Here is a 21,511-nt window from a genome sequence, read left to right on the forward strand (position 1 = left end):
TGCACTGGTGATGTATTGGTGGTTTCTGGTGATGTATTGGTGGTGCACTGGTAATGTATTGGGGGTGCACTGGTGATGTATTGGTGGTGCACTGGTGATGTATTGGTGGTTTCTGGTGATGTATTGGTGGTGTACTGGTCTTGTATTGGTGGTGTATAGGTGGTGCACTGGTGATGTATTGGTGGTTTCTGGTGATGTATTGGTGGTGTACTGGTCTTGTATTGGTGGTGTATAGGTGGTGCACTGGTGATGTATTGGGGGTGTTCTGGTGATGTATTGGGGGTGCATTGGTGATGTATTGGGGGTGTTCTGGTAATGTATTGGTGGTGCACTGGTGATGTATTGGGGGTGTTCTGGTAATGTATTGGTGGTGCACTGGTAATGTATTGGTGGTGTAATGGTCTTGTATTGGTGATGTATTGGTGGTGTACTGGTTCTTGTATTGGTCTTGTATTGGTGATGTACTGGTTTTTGTATTGGTCTTGTATTGGTGATGTACAGGCTTTCGTATTGGTTTTGTGTTGGTGATGTACTGGTGGTGTATTGGCATTTGTATCAGTGATGCACTGGTGATGTATTGGGGGTGTTCTGGTAATGTATTGGTGGTGTACTGATCTTGTATTGGTCTTGTATTGGTGATGTACTGGTTTTTGTATTGGTCTTGTATTGGTGATGTACAGGCTTTCGTATTGGTCTTGTGTTGGTGATGTACTTGTGATGTATTGGCATTTGTATCAGTGATGTACTGGTGATGTATTGGTCTTGTATTGTGATGTATTGGTGTTGTACCGGTGTTGTACTGGTGGTGTACTTGTGATGTATTGGTGGTATATTGGTGTTATACTGGATTTTGCATTAATGTTGTACTGGTGATGTATTGGTAATGTATTTCTGCAGATAGACATCACTCCATGCACAACATATATTTTAAATATAATAAATATCAAACAGGAAAAAGGCACTGGGCTATCAAAATGTTCTTTGTTAACCTCTCGTCAAAAGAAGATGAAGCTAAAGTGAGTGTGAAACCCCTGTCACTGAGTGTGAAACCCCTGTCACTCAACTGTCACTCATTCACCTTTCAGAAGCACAACAGAAAACAGGATTCTATTGTCCAACAGATGATTCTGTTATTTGGCCATTTTTACAACTTCATATGCAGTTAAACATTTTTCAAGGTTTCTCAAATCAGGTTTAGCAGGACAGGGCATCAGAGTAAGCAGCTGAATCAAATTATTTTTGTCAGTTTCATTCAACATTTAACAAGACCCCCCCCAACAATATCACACATAAATAGGTTTTGATGATGAAGGCACATATCCATTATTGTAACATCAGTTCTGTGTTCCAACACCCAGGCTAAATGTCCGCCAGGAGTACCCCTTCTGCTGGCCGAGTTCCGGGGTGACGACATGATGCTTCCTGATGGAGAGACTCCCGTAGCGGGGCTGGGAGGTAGGGGGAGGCAGGGGGGCCATGCGGGGGCCATTGTACTTGAGGGTCTTGCGGTTGAACATCGCGTCCTTCACTCGGGTGTTCGCCTGTAGAACAAAGAGTGATGAGTTTACAAGCTGGCTAAGTAATAACTAATAAACAAACTAACCATTATAATTAACCAACTAACTAACTAATTATGTCAATCAATTTGGATTAACGTTTAAGTGTCATCTCCCTCAATGATCAAATTTAAAATCAGCCAAGTATAATTGAGAGAGGATGGTTTTGTGCTACTGAAGATGTTCCCCCAATGATCAAATTTAAAATCAGCCAAGTATAAGGTGAGGTGAGGTGAAATGGGGTTTAACGTCGCGTCCAAGATTATTGCACTTATATAGCGACTTGCATGCATATGTGTGTGTGTGTGGCTGCTTGTACTAGTCCGGACTGATGCCGATTTATAGTGCTAGCCCACTGAGATACCATGCCGCAATTTAACATGAATACCTCACTCAGACACAGTGTACTGACTCCGAGCCGACCAGTCCTTGTTTTAGCCCCTTAATGCCGAGCGCCAGACAGGGTAACAACAAGTACCATCTATTAACGTCTTTTGGTATGACGTGGTCGGGGATCGAAACCCGGACCTTCCGCTCTCCCGGCGGACGCTCTACCACGAGACCACGGAGCAGCCAATGGTGCTACAGGTTTGGTGATACTGAAGGTGTTCCCCCAAAGATCAAATTTAAAGTCAGCCAAGTATAATTGAGGGAGGATGTGAGGTGCTGCTGTAGCTATTACTGCGGCTATTTCACAACAGGGGACACACAGTGATATTACACATTTGAGCCATACTTCAGCCACTTGTTTTAAGCCTTGCAAAATATCTCTCTAATACTTGAGCTAATCTATAAATTAACACTATAATCTAATGGAAATGATGTTCACAAGTTTGGGTGAGTAGAGTAGCACTGACTGCCTGTGTGGGAATGGAATCTAGGGGTAGCTACACGTCACAGATCAGTCACAGATCTCACCTTCTTCTTCTTGTGGGCAAACATCAAGTTGAAGTCTCTCTCCTCAATACACAGCGCCAGGGCTGGGATGCCACCCCCCGGCCGCCACATCTGGGTGTCAGGGGGAGACAACCCTCGCTCCTCCTCCCGTGTGTCATGCCTGGGGTCTTGACCCACTGTCTGGCCACCCTGCAACCTGTGGAGGAATTGAGAATTACATCACTGATGGTACACAATGGCTTGGAGGGAGAGAGGTGGGGGACTATACACTTATGTAACAGTTTTACAATACATATACCGTGCAATTCCCATTTCATGAATAAGAGCAGATTAAATTAATTTCTTGATTCACAAATTTCTCAGAAGGCCAAAAAGCAGAGAGCAAGACAGAAAAAGAAAGAAATTGTCAGTGTTGATTTGAGTTTGACTACCAACAAAAATGTTAAACAAGCTGACTAATATGAGTGAGTGAGTGAGTATGGTTTTACGCTGCCTTTAGCAATATTCCAGCAATATCATGGTGAGGGACACCAGAAATGGGCTCACACATTGTACCCATGTGGGGAATCGAACTTGGGTCTTTATCATAAGGAACAAATGCTGTAACCACTAGGCTACCCCGCCATGAACAAAATGATATCTAAAATAATCACATTTATCAATCAAAGCCAGCATTTCTTTTAGAAAAATAATCATGGCAAAGTGGAAGACTAACCCACTATCATAGTTTCCTTACACTCCTAAGGGACACAACTCTGCAGAGCAAATTGTGGTTCCTGAAGTGACTAGGCCAACTGTGTCTCCATGAATGGCTACTATTGCTATAGATAGGACAGTGCTGTCCAACACTTGCCTGTCCAGTGGTTGGAGTCGGATTGGGGAAGCTGTGGCTACAAGATTCTCCAGCGTGTAGCGGGCGGCATCGGCGACCGGGCTGTTGACGACGTCGGCCACAGATTTGCCCGGGAAGAGGCGGGACAGAATGGAGATCACATCCTCATTGGTGGGGTCGAGCAGCAGGCCCAGGATGAGGTCCTGGCGAGCTCCAGTTGAGTTCTGAGGACAGAGGGTCAGTGTGTGAGATGCTGAGTTGTCATGGTGACGTTGTATAGGAGTCTCACAGATGTCGGTTCACTGCTGTAGGATTAACAAATGTTAATGATGTGCGATTATCATCAGCATTTCGCTATCTGAGTTGCCAGTCGCTGTCTTGAAAAGAACAATATAAACAATTTGTACGGATATCATGTCGTCACAATGTCGCTGGGACACCACTTGCTTGTCACTTCCTATTTCAAGTTACCCTGCTAAGTGTCTAAAGGCAGTTACAAGACCAATTGATTCACGAATATTTCACCAATAAATAAGTCTTGTAACATGTGAACTTGTTATGACAAATTTGTTGCATGTGTAACAAGTGGAATGTACAAGTCGATGACTTTATGAGCTGACTGTTCGTGTAAACCACTCAATCTTTGGTCTAGTGGTGTACAAGCTCATTTAGATCGTAAAATCTGATACACCGTGCAAGTGATACTTTACAAATAGTTACTCGTGGCTGAGGCTGAGGTCCAATCAGACTGCTGAAGGGGTTGGGTCCGAGGGTCCTTCTTTGCACATATTGACCTCGTCAAGAGTAATCATTCCTTATGCTATATTGAAATTCACTCTAGAGTTTATGAAGTCCTCTGTTTCATGACAGTAACTTATCTGTGAACTGTGACATGTTCGCACCAGACACCATCTTGTTTTCTTGCAGATTCAGCCGATACACGTATAAAAATGATCTGGTCATGCATACACTGAAGTTGACTGAAGCTTTATATTTACTCAAACATATACGTCAAAATATATAAAAGTCAAAAGGAATGTGTGCATCAGTCAGAAAGAAATGTGAACACTAGCGACAGTAGTGTAACCACTGAGCTATAGTGATGTTTTGTCATTAAACAAAATGTCACATGATTAACTACCGGTCAAGGTAGTACTGTGGGTACCCTGTTATCTCCCTGTTATCATGAAGGCCCAAATGGAGTTATCTCCCTGTAATCATGCAGGCTGATTTACTCACCTCCAGCATGTACCTGGTGCGTGCCCGGGCGATGTAGTACTGCCCTACGTGAGGGTTGTACTGGATAGCCATTGTGAACTTCACCTCTGACTCCTGGAAGGAAAATGTAGGGGAATAAATGTTCCTGTAATATCAGTAACCAGTTCAGCCACTGGATTGTATTATCAAGATGGCAGCCTTGGTGTTTACAGTAGAAAAAGTCACACCATCAACACATCAACAATTGGTCTCGTACAGGATGACTATGGATACCAGACACACTTAAGGCTGATACAGTATGACACCCACTCAATTTATGTAAAATGTCGAAGTCACACACATTGTAACAACCACAGCCCTTTCTCAGTTAACTCTTCATCCATGACGATCCAGGCTAGAATTGGTCTTCAGCAACCCATGTTTGTCATAAGAGGTGACTATCAGGATCAGGTGGTCAAATTCGCGGAGTGTAGATCAATGCTCATGATGTCTATCACTGGATTTTCTGGACTCGATCATTTACAGATTGCCATCATATAGCTGGAATATTGCTGTGTGCAGCAACAACAGTCAACTCTTACTCCAAACTCTTTGTGTATTGACAGAGGAGACAACTTACAGCATAGTTCTTATCCTGGTATGCTCCCACCCCGAACTCATTGTGTATGACGGCGATACGCGACTTGGTTGCCTGGTCGCCGGCGTCCAGCTCCATGGCTTGGTGGTAGTCCTGCAGGGCAAAGTTCAGCTCATTCTGCTTGAAGAAACAGTCTGAAATGTACAGCATAATTTTTATATTTTCCAAATCTGAAAGTGGTTGTTGTTCCAGTATTTCTTTAACATTGCACAGTCTGGTAATACGGCTTGAAAAATAAAAGAATTGGTTCTCAGGTAATGAATATATAGTGCGCGTGGCAGTGACTTTGAAGAAGAAGAAGGAGGAGGAGGAGAAGAAGAAGACCTGCTAAAGCCAAATCCACAAAATAACTGTTAGATATGATGAATGGATGATACAAGAATGTAATCTGACCCCAACAAATATTGAAAAGGGTTAATTTCGATAGGATGGTTCAGATTACACAGAGACATAGAAAATAAATTACAACTAACTCGGCACAAAAATGAGAGAGTAACGATTGATGAGTCAATTGGTCACATGGTTCCAGTGCGCCTGTGCGGGACAGGGGTGCGTTCAGGTGAGATGCTTTTCTGTTCTCTGGGAACACAGCACAGGACGTTTCCACTACCTTTCAGCAATGTTTGTATGTTTGTTTTGTTTGTTTTTTGTTTAATGCTGCACTCAGCAATATTCCAGCTATATGACAGCGGTCTGTAAAGAATAGAGTCTGGACCAATCATGAGCATCGTTCTACGCAATTGGGATACCATACGACATACATCAAGTCAGCGACCCTGACCAACCGATCCCGTTAGTCGCCTCTTACGACAAGCATAGTCGCCTCTTATGGCAAGCATATGGGCTCTTCCAGAAATGAGAAGAGATTAGCAACTAGTTTGAGTCAGGATAAGGTAAAAATTAGTACTGTTTCAATAGTCTGACGCTCTAAGTTTGAGTTTCTTTTGTTCAGTTTTCAAATTTTGAACTGAGAACATTGTCAAAATATATCTCCATACATTGTCTGGAATTGAAATCTCTAGTTTGAAAGAAGGGCAGTAAAGCTCAAAGAAAGGTGCTTTTTTTGCCTAATGTTGACTTCCTGTTAGTCATTTCATTGGTCAGTCAACTTTTGGGAAAGGTCATTCTGACATGTAACCGGATGTGTGGTAGTAGCGAGCACAGATTTTAATGAGATTGCAATTTGCTTCAGTTTGAAGTCCTTGCTTACCTCCCCTGTTGATGTAGAGTCCTTTCTCATTCTTCTCTCCCTTTATGGCCTTGTTCAGAAGAATGATGGCCTCATCATAGAAACCCTTGGTGAAGCACTCCACAGCAAAGTCATTGTAAGTCAACAGCAGCTGTCGCTGTGAGTCGGCGTACACTGGATTGCTTTCATCGTGATCACACTTGTCCAGCGCCAACAGGAAGTCATCTATGGCCGCGTTGAAGTCGTGAAGCTTCCTATGCAGAGCTCCTCTGAAGTACAATCAAAAGCATGGTGTTGGAAAAAGGTACAAAAATAAAATATTGACAAACAGAACAAAACTTACAAAACCAAACAGAGCAATTCATCTCAGGCTTCATCTCTTCACGAGCCAGGGCAAAATAGGTGCCCAGTTTCTTGTGTTTCTCTCCCTGTAGGGATTCCAGGTGAGAATAGGTCCCTAATAGCCCATGCTTGTCTCCCTGTAGGGATTCCAGGTGAGAATAGGTCCCTAGTAGCCCATGCTTGTCTCCCTGTTGGTAAATGAGGGGAGAATAGCGCCCAGTATAACATGCTTGTCTCCCTGTGAGGATTTCAGGTCAGAATAGATCCCCAGTGCATCATGCTTGTCTCCCTGGGGGGATTCCAGGGCAGAATAGGTCCCCAATAAAATCTCCCTGTGAGGATGCCTCAGCAGAATAGAGCCCAGTACCCCATGCTTGATAATTAATAAAAGGTCATTGTGATATGGATGGAATGTTACCTTAAGACATGGTACCCGGCAACCGAGGGGTTCGTTTCTATGGCGATGGAAATTTTTTGTAGAGCCTCCCTGTGTTTGCTGAGGACGTTCAGATGCATGGCCTGTTTCTTGTTGTCGTCTGCTCGATGCTCCAGGGCGGCCATCATCATCTGGGCTTCAGGATGCTCCATGTCCAGGGCCAGGGCATCTTTCACATCGTAGTAACACAGAGTCGTCTGGAACACAAACATGAACACATCAATATACATTGCAGTAATAGCGTCTACCATAACTTGTGCACCTCTGCATTGTGTTGCAGATTGCATGTTTTGTTTGTTTGTTGTTTAACGCCGCACTCAGCAATATTCCAGTTATATGACGGCCGTCTGTAATAATCTGGACCTGACAATCCAGTGATTGACATCATGAGCACCGATCCATGCAATTGGGATATGATGACATGCATCAACCAAGTCAGTGAGCTTGACCACCTGATCCCGTTACAACAAGCATAGTCGCCTTTTATGGCAAGCATAGGTTGCTGAAGACCTATTGTTCCAACCCGGATCACAGATTGCATGTATGTATCCTATACACAGCAGAATAAGCCAATATAACTCAGAATGTTGCACAACCTGCAGAGCTGGCGTTCTTTATTGTGAATATTAATGTTTTGGGGTCCTTTTATGTGCACAGGAATTCTTTAGCAGACATTGTTCTTTGTCTTATATCCAATCTTTTCTTATCTATCTGCATGATGTATCAACGTTGTTCATTGACATCTGTTTTGTATATTTAGCAGACATTGTTCTTTGTTTTATATCACATCTTTTCTTATCTATCTACATGAAGTATCAACGTTGTTCATTGACATCTATTTTGTATATTTAGCAGACATTGTTCTTTGTTTTATATCACATCTTTTCTTATCTATCTGCATGATGTATCAACGTTGTTCATTGACATCTGTTTTGTATATTTAGCAGACATTGTTCTTTGTTTTATATCACATCTTTTCTTATCTATCTGCATGATGTATCAACGTTGTTCATTGACATCTGTTTTGTATATTTAGCAGACATTGTTCTTTGTTTTATATCACATCTTTTCTTATCTATCTGCATGATGTATCAACGTTGTTCATTGACATCTGTTTTGTATATTTAGCAGACATTGTTCTTTGTTTTATATCACATCTTTTCTTATCTATCTACATGAAGTATCAACGTTGTTCATTGACATCTGTTTTGTATATTTAGCAGACATTGTTCTTTGTTTTATATCACATCTTTTCTTATCTATCTGCATGATGTATCAACGTTGTTCATTGACATCTGTTTTGTATATTTAGCAGACATTGTTCTTTGTTTTATATCACATCTTTTCTTATCTATCTACATGAAGTATCAACGTTGTTCATTGACATCTGTTTTGTATATTTAGCAGACATTGTTCTTTGTTTTATATCACATCTTTTCTTATCTATCTACATGAAGTATCAACGTTGTTCATTGACATCTGTTTTGTATATTTAGCAGACATTGTTCTTTGTTTTATATCACATCTTTTCTTATCTATCTACATGAAGTATCAACGTTGTTCATTGACATCTGTTTTGTATATTTAGCAGACATTGTTCTTTGTTTTATATCACATCTTTTCTTATCTATCTACATGAAGTATCAACGTTGTTCATTGACATCTGTTTTGTATATTTAGCAGACATTGTTCTTTGTTTTATATCACATCTTTTCTTATCTATCTGCATGATGTATCAACGTTGTTCATTGACATCTGTTTTGTATATTTAGCAGACATTGTTCTTTGTTTTATATCACATCTTTTCTTATCTATCTACATGAAGTATCAACGTTGTTCATTGACATCTGTTTTGTATATTTAGCAGACATTGTTCTTTGTTTTATATCACATCTTTTCTTATCTATCTACATGAAGTATCAACGTTGTTCATTGACATCTGTTTTGTATATTTAGCAGACATTGTTCTTTGTTTTATATCACATCTTTTCTTATCTATCTACATGAAGTATCAACGTTGTTCATTGACATCTGTTTTGTATATTTAGCAGACATTGTTCTTTGTTTTATATCACATCTTTTCTTATCTATCTACATGAAGTATCAACGTTGTTCATTGACATCTATTTTGTATATTTAGCAGACATTGTTCTTTGTTTTATATCACATCTTTTCTTATCTATCTACATGAAGTATCAACGTTGTTCATTGACATCTGTTTTGTATATTTAGCAGACATTGTTCTTTGTTTTATATCACATCTTTTCTTATCTATCTACATGAAGTATCAACGTTGTTCATTGACATCTGTTTTGTATATTTAGCAGACATTGTTCTTTGTTTTATATCACATCTTTTCTTATCTATCTACATGAAGTATCAACGTTGTTCATTGACATCTATTTTGTATATTTAGCAGACATTGTTCTTTGTTTTATATCACATCTTTTCTTATCTATCTGCATGATGTATCAACGTTGTTCATTGACATCTATTTTGTATATTTAGCAGACATTGTTCTTTGTTTTATATCACATCTTTTCTTATCTATCTACATGAAGTATCAACGTTGTTCATTGACATCTATTTTGTATATTTAGCAGACATTGTTCTTTGTTTTATATCACATCTTTTCTTATCTATCTGCATGATGTATCAACGTTGTTCACTGACATTTGTTTTGTATATTGAGTTTCATTATTCATTTATTCGTAATACTGCATACTTTATTCGTAACATCTGACTTTTATGGCAGACTGTGACCTTTATTTCAGTAATGTATTTTTTTACCGAATGTCCGTCAATACTCACGTTTCTGAACATCTCATGCAACCTGGCTCTCATGATGTAGAGGTCTGCGTTGGTGTTGTCCATCTCCAGCCGTTTGTTGACCAATGCCAGGCACTCTCCATGACGCTGCAGCGCCGCCAAACAGGAGATACTGCAACACATGTCAGCATATTACAACAACACTCTGTCTCAAAATCTGAGCCTAAACTGGTCTCTTCGACCATTAAAATATTTGTTAAAATATAACCTTCTACTGGCAGAGATTACTCTTTGACTGCAGACAATGTTACTCTGACTTCAGACAATGTTACTATCTGACCTAGACATTGTTTCTCTGACTTCCGACAATGTAACTTTCTGACTTCGGACAATGTTACTCTCTGACTTCAGACAATGTTACTCTCTGACTTCAGACAATGTTACTCTCTGACTTCAGACATTGTTACTCTCTGATTTCAGACAATGTTACTCTCTGACTTCACACACTGTTACTCTCTGACTTCAGACCATGTTACTCTCTGACTTCAGACAATGTTACTCTGAGTTCAGACAATGTTACTCTCTGACGTCACACACAGTTACTCTCTGACTTCAGACAATGTTACTCTGAGTTCAGACAATGTTACTTTCTGACTTCACACACTGTTACTCTCTGACTTCACACACTGTTACTCTCTGATTTCAGACAATGTTACTCTCTGACTCAGACAGAGTGGCTAAAAGTTGCAGACTGCAACAGTCGCCTACATTTTATTCCTGTAAAAACAACCAAAATTCAAACTAGGTAACTCAATTAGAAATTAAAGTTAGACTGATTGTTTTCTTAATTTTTATAATGCAGTAATGGAATACAGGTAGACATTATCTCATGGTTCCATATCTTCCAAGGTATATGTCAAAGGCCCTAGTCTCTGTCCTGATAGCCAGGCATCATGTTCTGTTGACATACTCACCTTCTGATGTGGTAGCCGATGTTGTCAGGCTTCATCTCGGCCGCCCTGGAGAAGGACTCGAGGGCCTCTGCATACAGGTGCTGGTCAAACAACATTTGGCCCTAAAACAGTGGACAGTGGTCAGTCTTCATCTGGGAACACTTGGAGAATACGGACAGCCCTGAGAACTTTTATAGCTCACCTGGAAGTAGTAGAGGAACGCCACCTGACACTATAACACCTTGTTGCCGGGGTCCAGAACTACGATAGCTCACCTGGAAGTAGTAGAGGAACGCCAGCCGACACTAGAACACCTTGTTGCCGGGGTCTAGAACACCTATAGCTCACCTGGAAGTGGTAGAGGAATGCCAGCCAACAGTAGAATACCTTGTTGCCGGGGTCCAGAACTAGAATAGCTCACCTGAAAGTAGTACAGGAACGCCAGACGACCGTAGAACACCCTGTTGCCGGGGTCCAGAACAACTATAGCTCACCTGGAAGTAGTGGAGTATAGCTCACCTGAAAGTAGTAGAGGAACGCCAGCCGACTGTAGATCTTCTCATTGCTGGGTACCAGGAGGCATGCCTTCTTGTAGTTGAGGACAGCGGACTGGAAGTCACACAGCTGGACATAGTTCTCGGCCCGCTGTATGTAAAACACTGAGTTATCCGGCATCAGGCCGATCGCCTTCGTCAGACACTTGATGGCTGCCACGTGGTCCCCAGACTTCTTCAACTCCTCGGACCTGTTTAAACTACACAAGAGGAATACTTCAGTGATAAACAGGTCATCAGTGGAATTAGATTATTCAGACCTGGGTACCATTGAAAACATAATGAGTTATTTATTTATTAGTTTTATAGTATATTAACAACATTTAAAAAATGTTTTATATATCTAGGTCTATAACTTGTTAAATTTCGTAAGCAACAATCTGACTTTCGTTCACAAAGGGAGGTAATTTAGGAATTGTAAAGCTTTGTTGTCCATCATCTCAAACACAACCAGTTTGCATGAACTTAGAGATAACTTTGTCCTTTTCTATCATCTTAAATTACGTCTAGTTTTTAACCAGTTTGTTTCTTTACATGGCTGTGCAGTGAGATAACTAAAACTGTCAAGTATGTTTCCGAAAGCAGTTCAATGACGTTCCACTGTCAGACAGCAATGCAAAATGAATTTATTATGGTAAAAATATCATTTATACTTATCCTGACTCATACTAACTGCTTATGTCTTCTCTCTGCTAATTAACAAGGATGGAAAATGTCTTTTTCTTGTGACATTCTCATGGCTGTGTCACTCATAAAAATGTCAACTTTGACAGGTCACACGAAGATATAAACATGTTATCTGATAAGTAAAGACAAATACCCTCTATTTATTTCCTCAATACACCTTTCAAAAATAATAACATTCAAAACTTGATGAAAAAACCCCAAACAAATTAAATCATAACTCCTGCTGCCCCACCAACTCACTGTTCATCGGCCCTGTCACTGAGAATCTGTCCCCCGCTGGGCGTTGCGGGTTTCGACTCCGTCTGCCACTCTTCTGTGGTGAAGATACTTTTGTTCCTGGCCATCGCTGCCTCCAGCGTCTCCTCATCCACTGCGGTGGAGAACACACCCGGCTCGGGCTGGGGCTCGGGCTGAACATGGGAAGGAAGACTCATTGTCAACAACAAAACACTGTCAGTGAGTCAGGTTTTACGACGCTTTTAGCATATTCCAGCAGTATCCAGGCAGGGGACGCTAGAAATGGGATCCACACATTGTACCCATGTGGAAAATTGAACCCAGGCTTTGGGCATGTGAACAAACGCTTTAAACACAAGACTACCCCACCACAAAAGTAACTGTCATAACCAGATGCCTAATCCAATAAGCAATCCTAGTGCCATGATAACGTACGCAGGAATTACAAATGTCTTTGTGTTAACATCACTGTGTGGAATGGTGCTTTGGCCATTTAACAATTGGTTTCTTGTTTGCAAACCACAGGACCTTTTTGTGAAATTCATGCATATTCATGAACCAAACCTCCATTACTAGTTTAAGAATACACCAACCTTAATATTGAAAATTCAAAAGAAAAAAAACATTTTTTTTATACCATATCCAGTAACAATCGATTGACAATAAAAACAATCCAAAAGATTTCTAAGATTTTATATATATCAGCGATAAATCAGTATTACCATGTGATAAACTGGTCAGAGTTTAGATTTATCATGTTTATGAGGACATATACAAGGATCTATATATATTTTATAAATATTTTTTTGTACCTTTAACCATATCTTTTACTATCAATACCCATAAACCCACCTAAACAATCTGACCCTACAAGAAACTGCAACCATGTATTTACTGTTCTGGAATGAACTATGCATAAATATCAGTAAATAAAATAAATGACATCCACCCAATCACCTGAGTTTCTGAACTGCTCAAACACGAAAGGTGTTCATTACACTGACTACAGTGAGTGAGTAAGTGAGTGAACTGGGCTTAACGCCGCTTTTAACAGTATTCCAGTTATATCACGGCGTGTCAGCTTAATGTGGGAGGAAAGCCTGAAGTGATGCAGGTCTCAGACGTTTACCACTTCGGTGAAACCCACGAGCTCAGGTATGGTGCTGACAAACCTAGAAACGTAATTCGATCCCACAATCATAGGTTTCTGGCGTGCCCAAGGGACGCAACTCTGCACAGCTAATCGCAGCGCCTTAGACGACTGGGCCACCCGTGTCCCCAACTGACTACAGCACATACAACATGCACCATTTCTGAAACATTACAACAGTCAAACACAAAACAACAGTCACTACAAGGACTTTTCTAGATCTACTCACAGGCAGACATTCTGCCCCAAGTCTGCAGCAAATTACTAGAAACTCCCAAATTGGAATACAAAAATTTCAGAATTCATCATGTTCATGTGACTAATATTATCTTCATTTGTGTTCATTCCCATAGTGGAATTCAAACAAACTGTGCATAATTATGTGATAATATCATAGTCAAAACTAATGGTGCGACTTTGAAGAGTAAGTGAGTTGGGTTCAACGCCGCTTTAAACAGTATTTCAGTTATATCACAGCATGTCAGCTTGATGTATGAGAAAAGCCTGAAGTGATACAGGTCACCGAAGGTCTACCACTTCGGTGAAACCCACGAGCACAGGTATGGTGCTGACAAACCTAGAAACATAATCAGGGCGGTTCAAAATGTCCAAAACAAAATGGTGAATAATAACGCACAGAGCTGTTTAGGCCATTACAAAAATAGTCTAGTTTCTTGATACTTTTTTTCAAAGCTTTTAGGGTATGGAGAAAGGTTGTTTTGTAACAATTCATTTTGTTAGTTACAAAATCTGTAAACATCAACTGGATTTCTAATGTACCAAATGACCATTTGTGGGAGATGGGCCAGATGTGTGCAAAAAGTTTGAATCTGGTCCAAAAACAACTTTGACTTGAAATAATTATGAGAAAGAAGAAGTATTTTTTCAACAATCCATTATACATAAAACAGACATATTTGTGTAAGAAGTTATGGCTACCACTTCTAGACAGAACACACAGATACATCACTGGCTACAGATCACATCTAGGTCAAAATATTTCAATCAGAAAATAGGCATGGTTGCATTATTATGGTTTAACTACGTTTACAGGTTTAAGGACACAGACTGTTCAGTGGAAATGGTCAACAAAGATACCGTATTTGACATAATAAGCGCCCAGGGCATTCTCAAAATTAGAAATAGGGGGCTCTTATTAGAATATTATTTTGGTGAAAAAAACAGAGTTGAAAGATAAATTTCATGGTTATGCTGACAGCCTGAAATGTTTATGTACGACAGATATATTTTTCCAGAATTTTATTGCCCATAATTAAGGGTGCATATAGCACACGACTACGTATTATAAGCGAATAAATTAGTCTTGTGTACATTGATCAATCGGAAGGGGTGCTAATTGGGATTGTTCACCAGCTAATATATCAGCAAATGTCACCGTGGGCGCTTATTAGAGCGGGGCGCTTATTACGTCGAATACAGTAACAGAATGACCATGCTTGAAATAGGTGGCAGCTCGACATGCCCGGGCTATTCAACTGTAAGTGTGTGAATTGAGTTTAACACGGCTTTGAACAATATTTCATGTATGGCACAGTGTGTCAGCTTGTGTGGGAGGAATGTCCAAAGTGATGCAGGTCTTGGATGTTTTTACTCCTTTTTCTGCAACCCACACACATCAGTGAGGTGCTCACAAAACAAGGATCATAATCAGGGACACAACTGAGGTACAGTAAAATCTGGTAACTACTAAAGTCTTCCATCAAATCTGTATAAAGTTGAATGCAGATGCACAATTACTAGGTATTTGAAAGTCAGGCATAAGCATGCTAAGTTTACAAGAATTATTTTACATGTTGTTGTAAGGATGGATAACAATGTGGAGGTGGTCTACAAGGATTATATTTTGTTTCATTATGAAAAAATTCTGAATGTTTTGGCCACACATTTTTTATTTTTCATTTCACGGGCCCACCACCCTACTGAAAGCAGCTGGAAAAGAATAAATTACACATAAAACTATTTATTTCTGTTATGTCTCCCTCTAGTAACATAGACCCTCTTGTACACTATAAAAGGTGATAAATAAATTCCATGTCTACATCACTATCAGTGATCCGAGAAGCCAATGCAGTTTTAACTCCACATCAGAAAGACTTTCACATAAATATATAAATGATTGACATAGCTGTTTATTTTTATTCTTACTTCAACCAACCTTGTATGGAAAAGCTGGAATAAATCTGTGAAACATAAAATTAAAAACGTGTGGCCTTAATCTTGTTTCAAGGAAAAAGAGTAAAAACTGTGAAAAATCCTTAATTATCCTGTAGTGTATCATATCACAATTCATTGGTAATAATTACCTTAGACCCATTCTCCACCACTACTTCGTTTTGGAAGTGATGTCACAATCTCCATGGCACGAGGCACGAGGGTCTAGTGTATTTATTGTGAGAGAATAGAGATAGAAACTCTGTATAATAGAGGACTGCATAAACCAGGCAGAATAAGTCTGCAGTCTGCGACTTTATCCACTAGTCCGAAGTCTGAGTCTAGTAAAATTCTGTTGGACAGGTAAGCTCAGTTACTGATATGCTAAAAATAACATTAAAATCAACAGAAATGTTCAGGCTAGTAGATCTGGATTTGATTTATCTTAATATGAATAATATCAGCATCATCATCCCACTGTAGTGTCGTGATACATAACACATCGTTCGCATGCTATATATATATTTTTGTACATCTATACACTCACTACTACAGCACACAGTGGAACATCAGTTGTCATTGGCCATAAGCGAGTTCTCCAAATGTAATTCTCCAGTCAATGTAGCACAAATAGTTTTCAAGATCTCATTTCTAAACCAAATCTAAATTTTTTTGCTTGTACATTGATTCAGTATTTATGTTTACATATCCATTAAATTTCTTCTCACTTTGCCACATCCTGTGAACTTAGCCAAAATCATGTGTTCCGTTGTGAATTTCATCAGTGTTCACTGGTTCACTATTGCTGACGTGTTTAAAATATAAAAAAACAGGGGTCGACTTAACTGCTAGTCTGGTGGCCCATTACAACGTAAAGTAGATGGCCTGTCTGGCCAGTCAAAATTTCACCCCTTCTCCGTGTATGTTTAATATTTTTAATTGTATTATCGCCTTAGACGACTGGGACACATGTGCCCCCCATTTAGTTGTAGGCCAGTTTGTTTGGAGAAGAGCCAGTAACTTTTAAAAGAAGCAAGCCCTGCTGGCTACATACAAGTATGTTGTTAAATCTACCCTGAAAATAATTCAAGCAGCGTCTACATACATGCAAAAATTAGTGAAACAAAGCTTGGAAATAAATTATTTTTGCAACTTTGAAATAAATGTATCATAGGTAGCATGGAGAATTACAGTAAGCGAAATTACTTAATTTTGGCCAATGACTGTCTGTACACTTGGCTTTCTACAGTACCTACCTTCTTGCCCCAAATAGCACGGAACAGCTGCAATCAGTTCAACTCACATGTATCATTCAATAACTTAAAGCTTCATAAACAATGAGTGAGTGAGGCAGGTTTAATGCTGTCAGCTTAATGTGGGAGGAAGATGCAGGTCTCAGATGTTTACCAAAATGGTGAAACCCAAGAGCTTGGGTATTTCTGACAAATCTAGAAACATAATTGGGATGAACCAGAGTTTCAGATCACAGGTTTCTGACATGCCCAAGGGACGCAACTTTGCACAGCGAATTGTGGCACCTCTGACGACTGGCTCACCTGTGCCCCCTCAAAAACAATGAAGTTTAGGGAGTTTATGTAATATTCTGGAGGGAGGGGCCACAGAGATTTGTTTGCAACAGATATATTTTCAGCCAGAACTTCAAGACATTAATACTGTTTCTCTAAAAAGAGGAACTAAACAACATTTTTAATCAAACCACCATATTTTTTAGAACATCCATCATAGTTAGTGACCGAATTAAATGTTTTGCAAACCTGAGGACAAATTATTTTTAACCATGATTTAGGGGAAAAGATCACAGAAAATTGATAAAATATACATCATGTACATTACTACATCCTAACATGTCTAATCTAGCATCCATCCAGCCCTTGGTTTTGCGACCAAATTATGAACTTGACCTCTATGACCGTGATGACTTATCATGAAGCTGCAAAGTGACTTCTTGTCATGAAGCCTTGAGATTTCCTCCAGATTGCCTCCAGATTTCCTCAAGCAAAATCCCCTTAATGACTATCAAATATCAGACTATCATTCCCAATTTCTACAATTCAATTTGCAACTTGAATGCTATAAACCAGCTCTGTTGGTTGGACCAACAGTTATATTCCTTCACTGTATTATGAGTGAAAAATAAACCTTACTGAAGGACTGATTATTACTTCATTAATAATTTTGCTCCTTGAGTAAATTAGTGAAATTGTGTTGGCTGTTTAAACACTGCTCAGGAAACTAACATTAGGAGCTAGGTGTCTCCCAATAAGTATATCAAACTTTGAGGCCTGGTGTCTTGAATTCATTTCATGAACAAACAATAGAGAATCATTTGTCTGGTGAAATTGCTTCAGTGTATATGTTTTATATTCGTCAAAGGCAATATGGATCATAATTACCTGGGGGTCATTTTCGGCACAGTTGTTGGCATCAGCCTGGAGCTCCCCTCCATCAGCATCTTCCCCATCATCCCCGCCACTTGTGATTGCCCTCATGCCACCCCCGTTCTCCTCCTCAACAAACTGTTTAATGGCAACCTCCATCTGGTGCTGCTGTTCCTCGGCAAACCTGCTGGCGCTCTTCGTGAAGGTATGTTCCAGTACTGGGTAGAACTGGTGGACGTTGACATTCTTAGGTTCGTGTACGTAACCCTGCATTTCACCACCGACAGATTCAGATTTCTTGTGAGAACTCTTACTCTGGGAGCCACCCCCGGGGGCCCCCTTCTCTCCATCGGAAGGTTTAATGGTGGTCGACATCTTCAAGTTTGTTTCTGATGATGAACACTTCAGCCTCCTGAGGCTTCCATTCCCCCAAAATCACTGAAAGCAATGAAATTACATAATAAGTTTGAGCAATGTGAAATTATGGATTTTCAGTCCCAAATGAATTATCTTTCAACACTCCTTTCGCAAAATAAAATTCAATAAAATATTTGTTTGTCACGTAAAGTGATATCGCTTAAGCCAACCTTTCTTCATCACACAAAATCTGCTGTGATATGATGAACAATGGATGATGTTATCTCAAATTATTTGTGACAAAGCAATGTCATGATGTCATGTTTCTAAGGCCTGGTTTACAACCACTAAAACAATGGAACAATAGGTTGAATTAGCTTAAAGACAAAGTATCTAGTCTCAGAGTCAGATGATACCACTGAATATAATAACCTGATATCAGAAGATATCCTCTAATCTTTTCACTCTTTACAATAATGTTTTCATCGCAATGATTTAAACATAACCGTATTAGGGATAGACACCATGAGTATAATTCCGCTAGTCCACAGGTCAGTCCAGGCTAGTGGTTTCTGTAACCTACATAAGGAAACAACTTGCAGGCTGTCCCAGTAACTTTTGCGTCTACTAGTCCGAAGATGGATTCATTAGATTTTAGTGTTATCATATGGACTATTATCAGCTGAGTGTACTAAACTGAACAGAATTTTACTAGACTCAGGCTTTGGACTAGTGGCTAAAGTTGCAGACTGAACTTGCCCTTCCAGATAGTTGCTTGTCTCAACCTAACAGACCAGTGGTCATGTTTAACACTGAATTTATACTAAACTTTGTCTACACAAAAAATAAAACTGATCGTGCACATAGAATTATAACAATACCCTAGCTTATACAATAATATTAGTAGCGAGGTAATAGGCATGAAAATAAACACCTGTTACATGTGTTAAGCAACCGTATTCCACCACCAGTTGGAATGACGAGAGGTGCAAAACAAACAAATTAAGTAGACCTGATTCATTTTAACTACCAACTGTTGTATATACAATCAGAAGAATATTTTGCAATTAGTTTTGTTACCAAATAACATATATTCCCCATGTATACATGGCCTTACAAAACATATGTTAGTGTGAAATGAAAGGCAATGCATTGATACTTTGGTGAACTGTTTCTTACTGCTTGTCAGGGTCAGAAATTAAATTTTATTTTCACTACAAAAAATTATCTGAGTTTCCCTCTACACAATCATTACCATGCACAGGGAAATGTTACCTGTTGTTCCTACATTAAATTCGTCTAACTCATTTACTAGTTCTTCCAACAGTTAACTTGTCTAATGCTAATTAGTAAACAATTACCATGGTATCATCAAAATGTTTATAATCTGCAGAAATTCTGCATAAAAATTCACATATAATTCATAAAGTATGCCAGTGTTCTAGTGCCTCCAAATTTGAGTAACATCTAAGTCTACTTATCTATGAAAGAATTTAAGAGTGGAATCTGCAGAATAAGAAATCAAAAGTGTATATATAGGCTTAGGGGATTCGAGATTATCGATCACTGTACATATTGTTCACTTAAATATTGTCTGTAGAGACTTGGACATTTCATATTTCATCCATTGTTCTCTTGATAATTTAAGTTATAAGTTAATGTTACATTTGGTTAAGTTTTATAAATGTTTTCATAGACATGACAAAAAAATATTTGGACAATGAGATGTCTGTGGACAACAAGCAATACATGAAATGGTATATGGGTACACTTGCATTATACCAGACACCCATCCGCCACGTTTGTTTGATGCTACTAATAAACCTGCAGGCAACACGTTCAATATACTAGAAATATGGCGAAAAGCTCATAATAAACAGGATGAATTACCCTGGTTTTGTAAGGTTTAATATGAATAAACATTGAAATTGAATATCAATGCAATCCATAAACATAAAAAAATGGACATCGACATTGAAAAAGTACTTGAAAATAGAATTTACATCATGATGTGTGACAACCTCATCAGTGACATCAATCGGTGCCACATTTCAGCAAACACATAACTTGTATCTACTTTGTTGTATTTTGTATCTACTTTGATAATAAACATTACATTTACTTACGAAAGCATTTGATTCAAGGTGTTGTGTGAGAGGCAAGCCATCCAACTCCAAAGTTATTTTATCAAGGCGACAAAAAATGACGTTTTGCTTAGGTGCCGTTTTAGCCTTCACCCCTAAAAAACTTAGAAACTGTTCACTAAGAAATGAGCTCGTGCACTTTCGTTACCAAAGCGACAGAATGTGTCCATTATTCTGCATTCTGGTTTGTATATGGATGAATTAACTGTTATATGCACATCTATTTAGATCTACTTCTATGTTTTTGTTCAATCCCAATGAAAAGAACATACTATAAACTGTATCACCAACCATAACTGGGAGCAAGTCACTGTAGTGTAGTCAACTAGGCTAATCTAACTTATTTGCCGTACTTTGGTCAAGTCCCTAAACATGAAAAACGTTTGACAAATGACAATTACGTCAGAAAGTAATTTGACTTCACAAGACTTCAGTCAATGAAACACAAAATTCTGTTAGGTCTAAATTTAGTATCTTTAGTTAGATCTAGGCCCAGATCAAGATCTAAAATCAAATTAATTTACGGTTCAACAATTAGAAATCAAACAAATATATTCTCCACAATATCAAAATCATCAGAAAGTGAAAGGTGTATTTTCTGTACCTTTTATTGTTTCATTATTTCCATGCGATTGCTACATGGTGGGACAAGTTCACAAGTCACGATACATTTCCGTCTTGACGCCTTGTTGTTTACACATTTCCATGGAGAAGGAACTTCCGGTTTCTTTGAAACGGACACGATGTAAAATGTATTTTGATTGGTTAACAGGGGATTTGGGTCATTGAGTAATATACGATTTTAAAGAAATTAGCTATGAAATAGTTTGTTCTAATGCTGATTTGATATAGTTGATTTTTCCGTTACAAACAGACTCAAATAAAAAATGGAAAATAGATTTGCAACACCAGAATAAACTAAATTGATATGTTAAAAGCGATGTTTTTAATGAGCCAATGAAATGTGCCGTTACTAAAGGGC

General features: G+C 39.0%; 1 protein-coding gene across 1 annotated transcript; it reads right to left on the reverse strand.

Moving 5' to 3' along the window:
• Nucleotides 1-441: 441 nt before the first annotated feature.
• LOC139458794 (tetratricopeptide repeat protein 16-like) lies at nucleotides 442-21,221 on the reverse strand. The gene is made up of 14 exons (XM_071240211.1): nucleotides 21,134-21,221; nucleotides 18,044-18,466; nucleotides 16,886-16,912; nucleotides 12,311-12,480; nucleotides 11,349-11,583; nucleotides 10,851-10,951; nucleotides 9,919-10,048; nucleotides 7,090-7,304; nucleotides 6,351-6,598; nucleotides 5,123-5,274; nucleotides 4,525-4,617; nucleotides 3,307-3,509; nucleotides 2,475-2,649; nucleotides 442-1,541 (listed from the first exon to the last, which is right to left on the reverse strand). Exons 2-14 carry the CDS (start codon nucleotides 18,401-18,403, stop codon nucleotides 1,335-1,337), a joined length of 2,316 nt encoding a protein of 771 aa, XP_071096312.1. The 5' UTR covers nucleotides 18,404-18,466; nucleotides 21,134-21,221; the 3' UTR covers nucleotides 442-1,334.
• Nucleotides 21,222-21,511: the final 290 nt, after the last annotated feature.

Source organism: Haliotis cracherodii, unplaced genomic scaffold (genome assembly GCF_022045235.1).
Source record: "Haliotis cracherodii isolate W230 unplaced genomic scaffold, xgHalCrac1.p SCAF_13, whole genome shotgun sequence".
NCBI classification, from domain to species: domain Eukaryota; kingdom Metazoa; phylum Mollusca; class Gastropoda; order Lepetellida; family Haliotidae; genus Haliotis; species Haliotis cracherodii.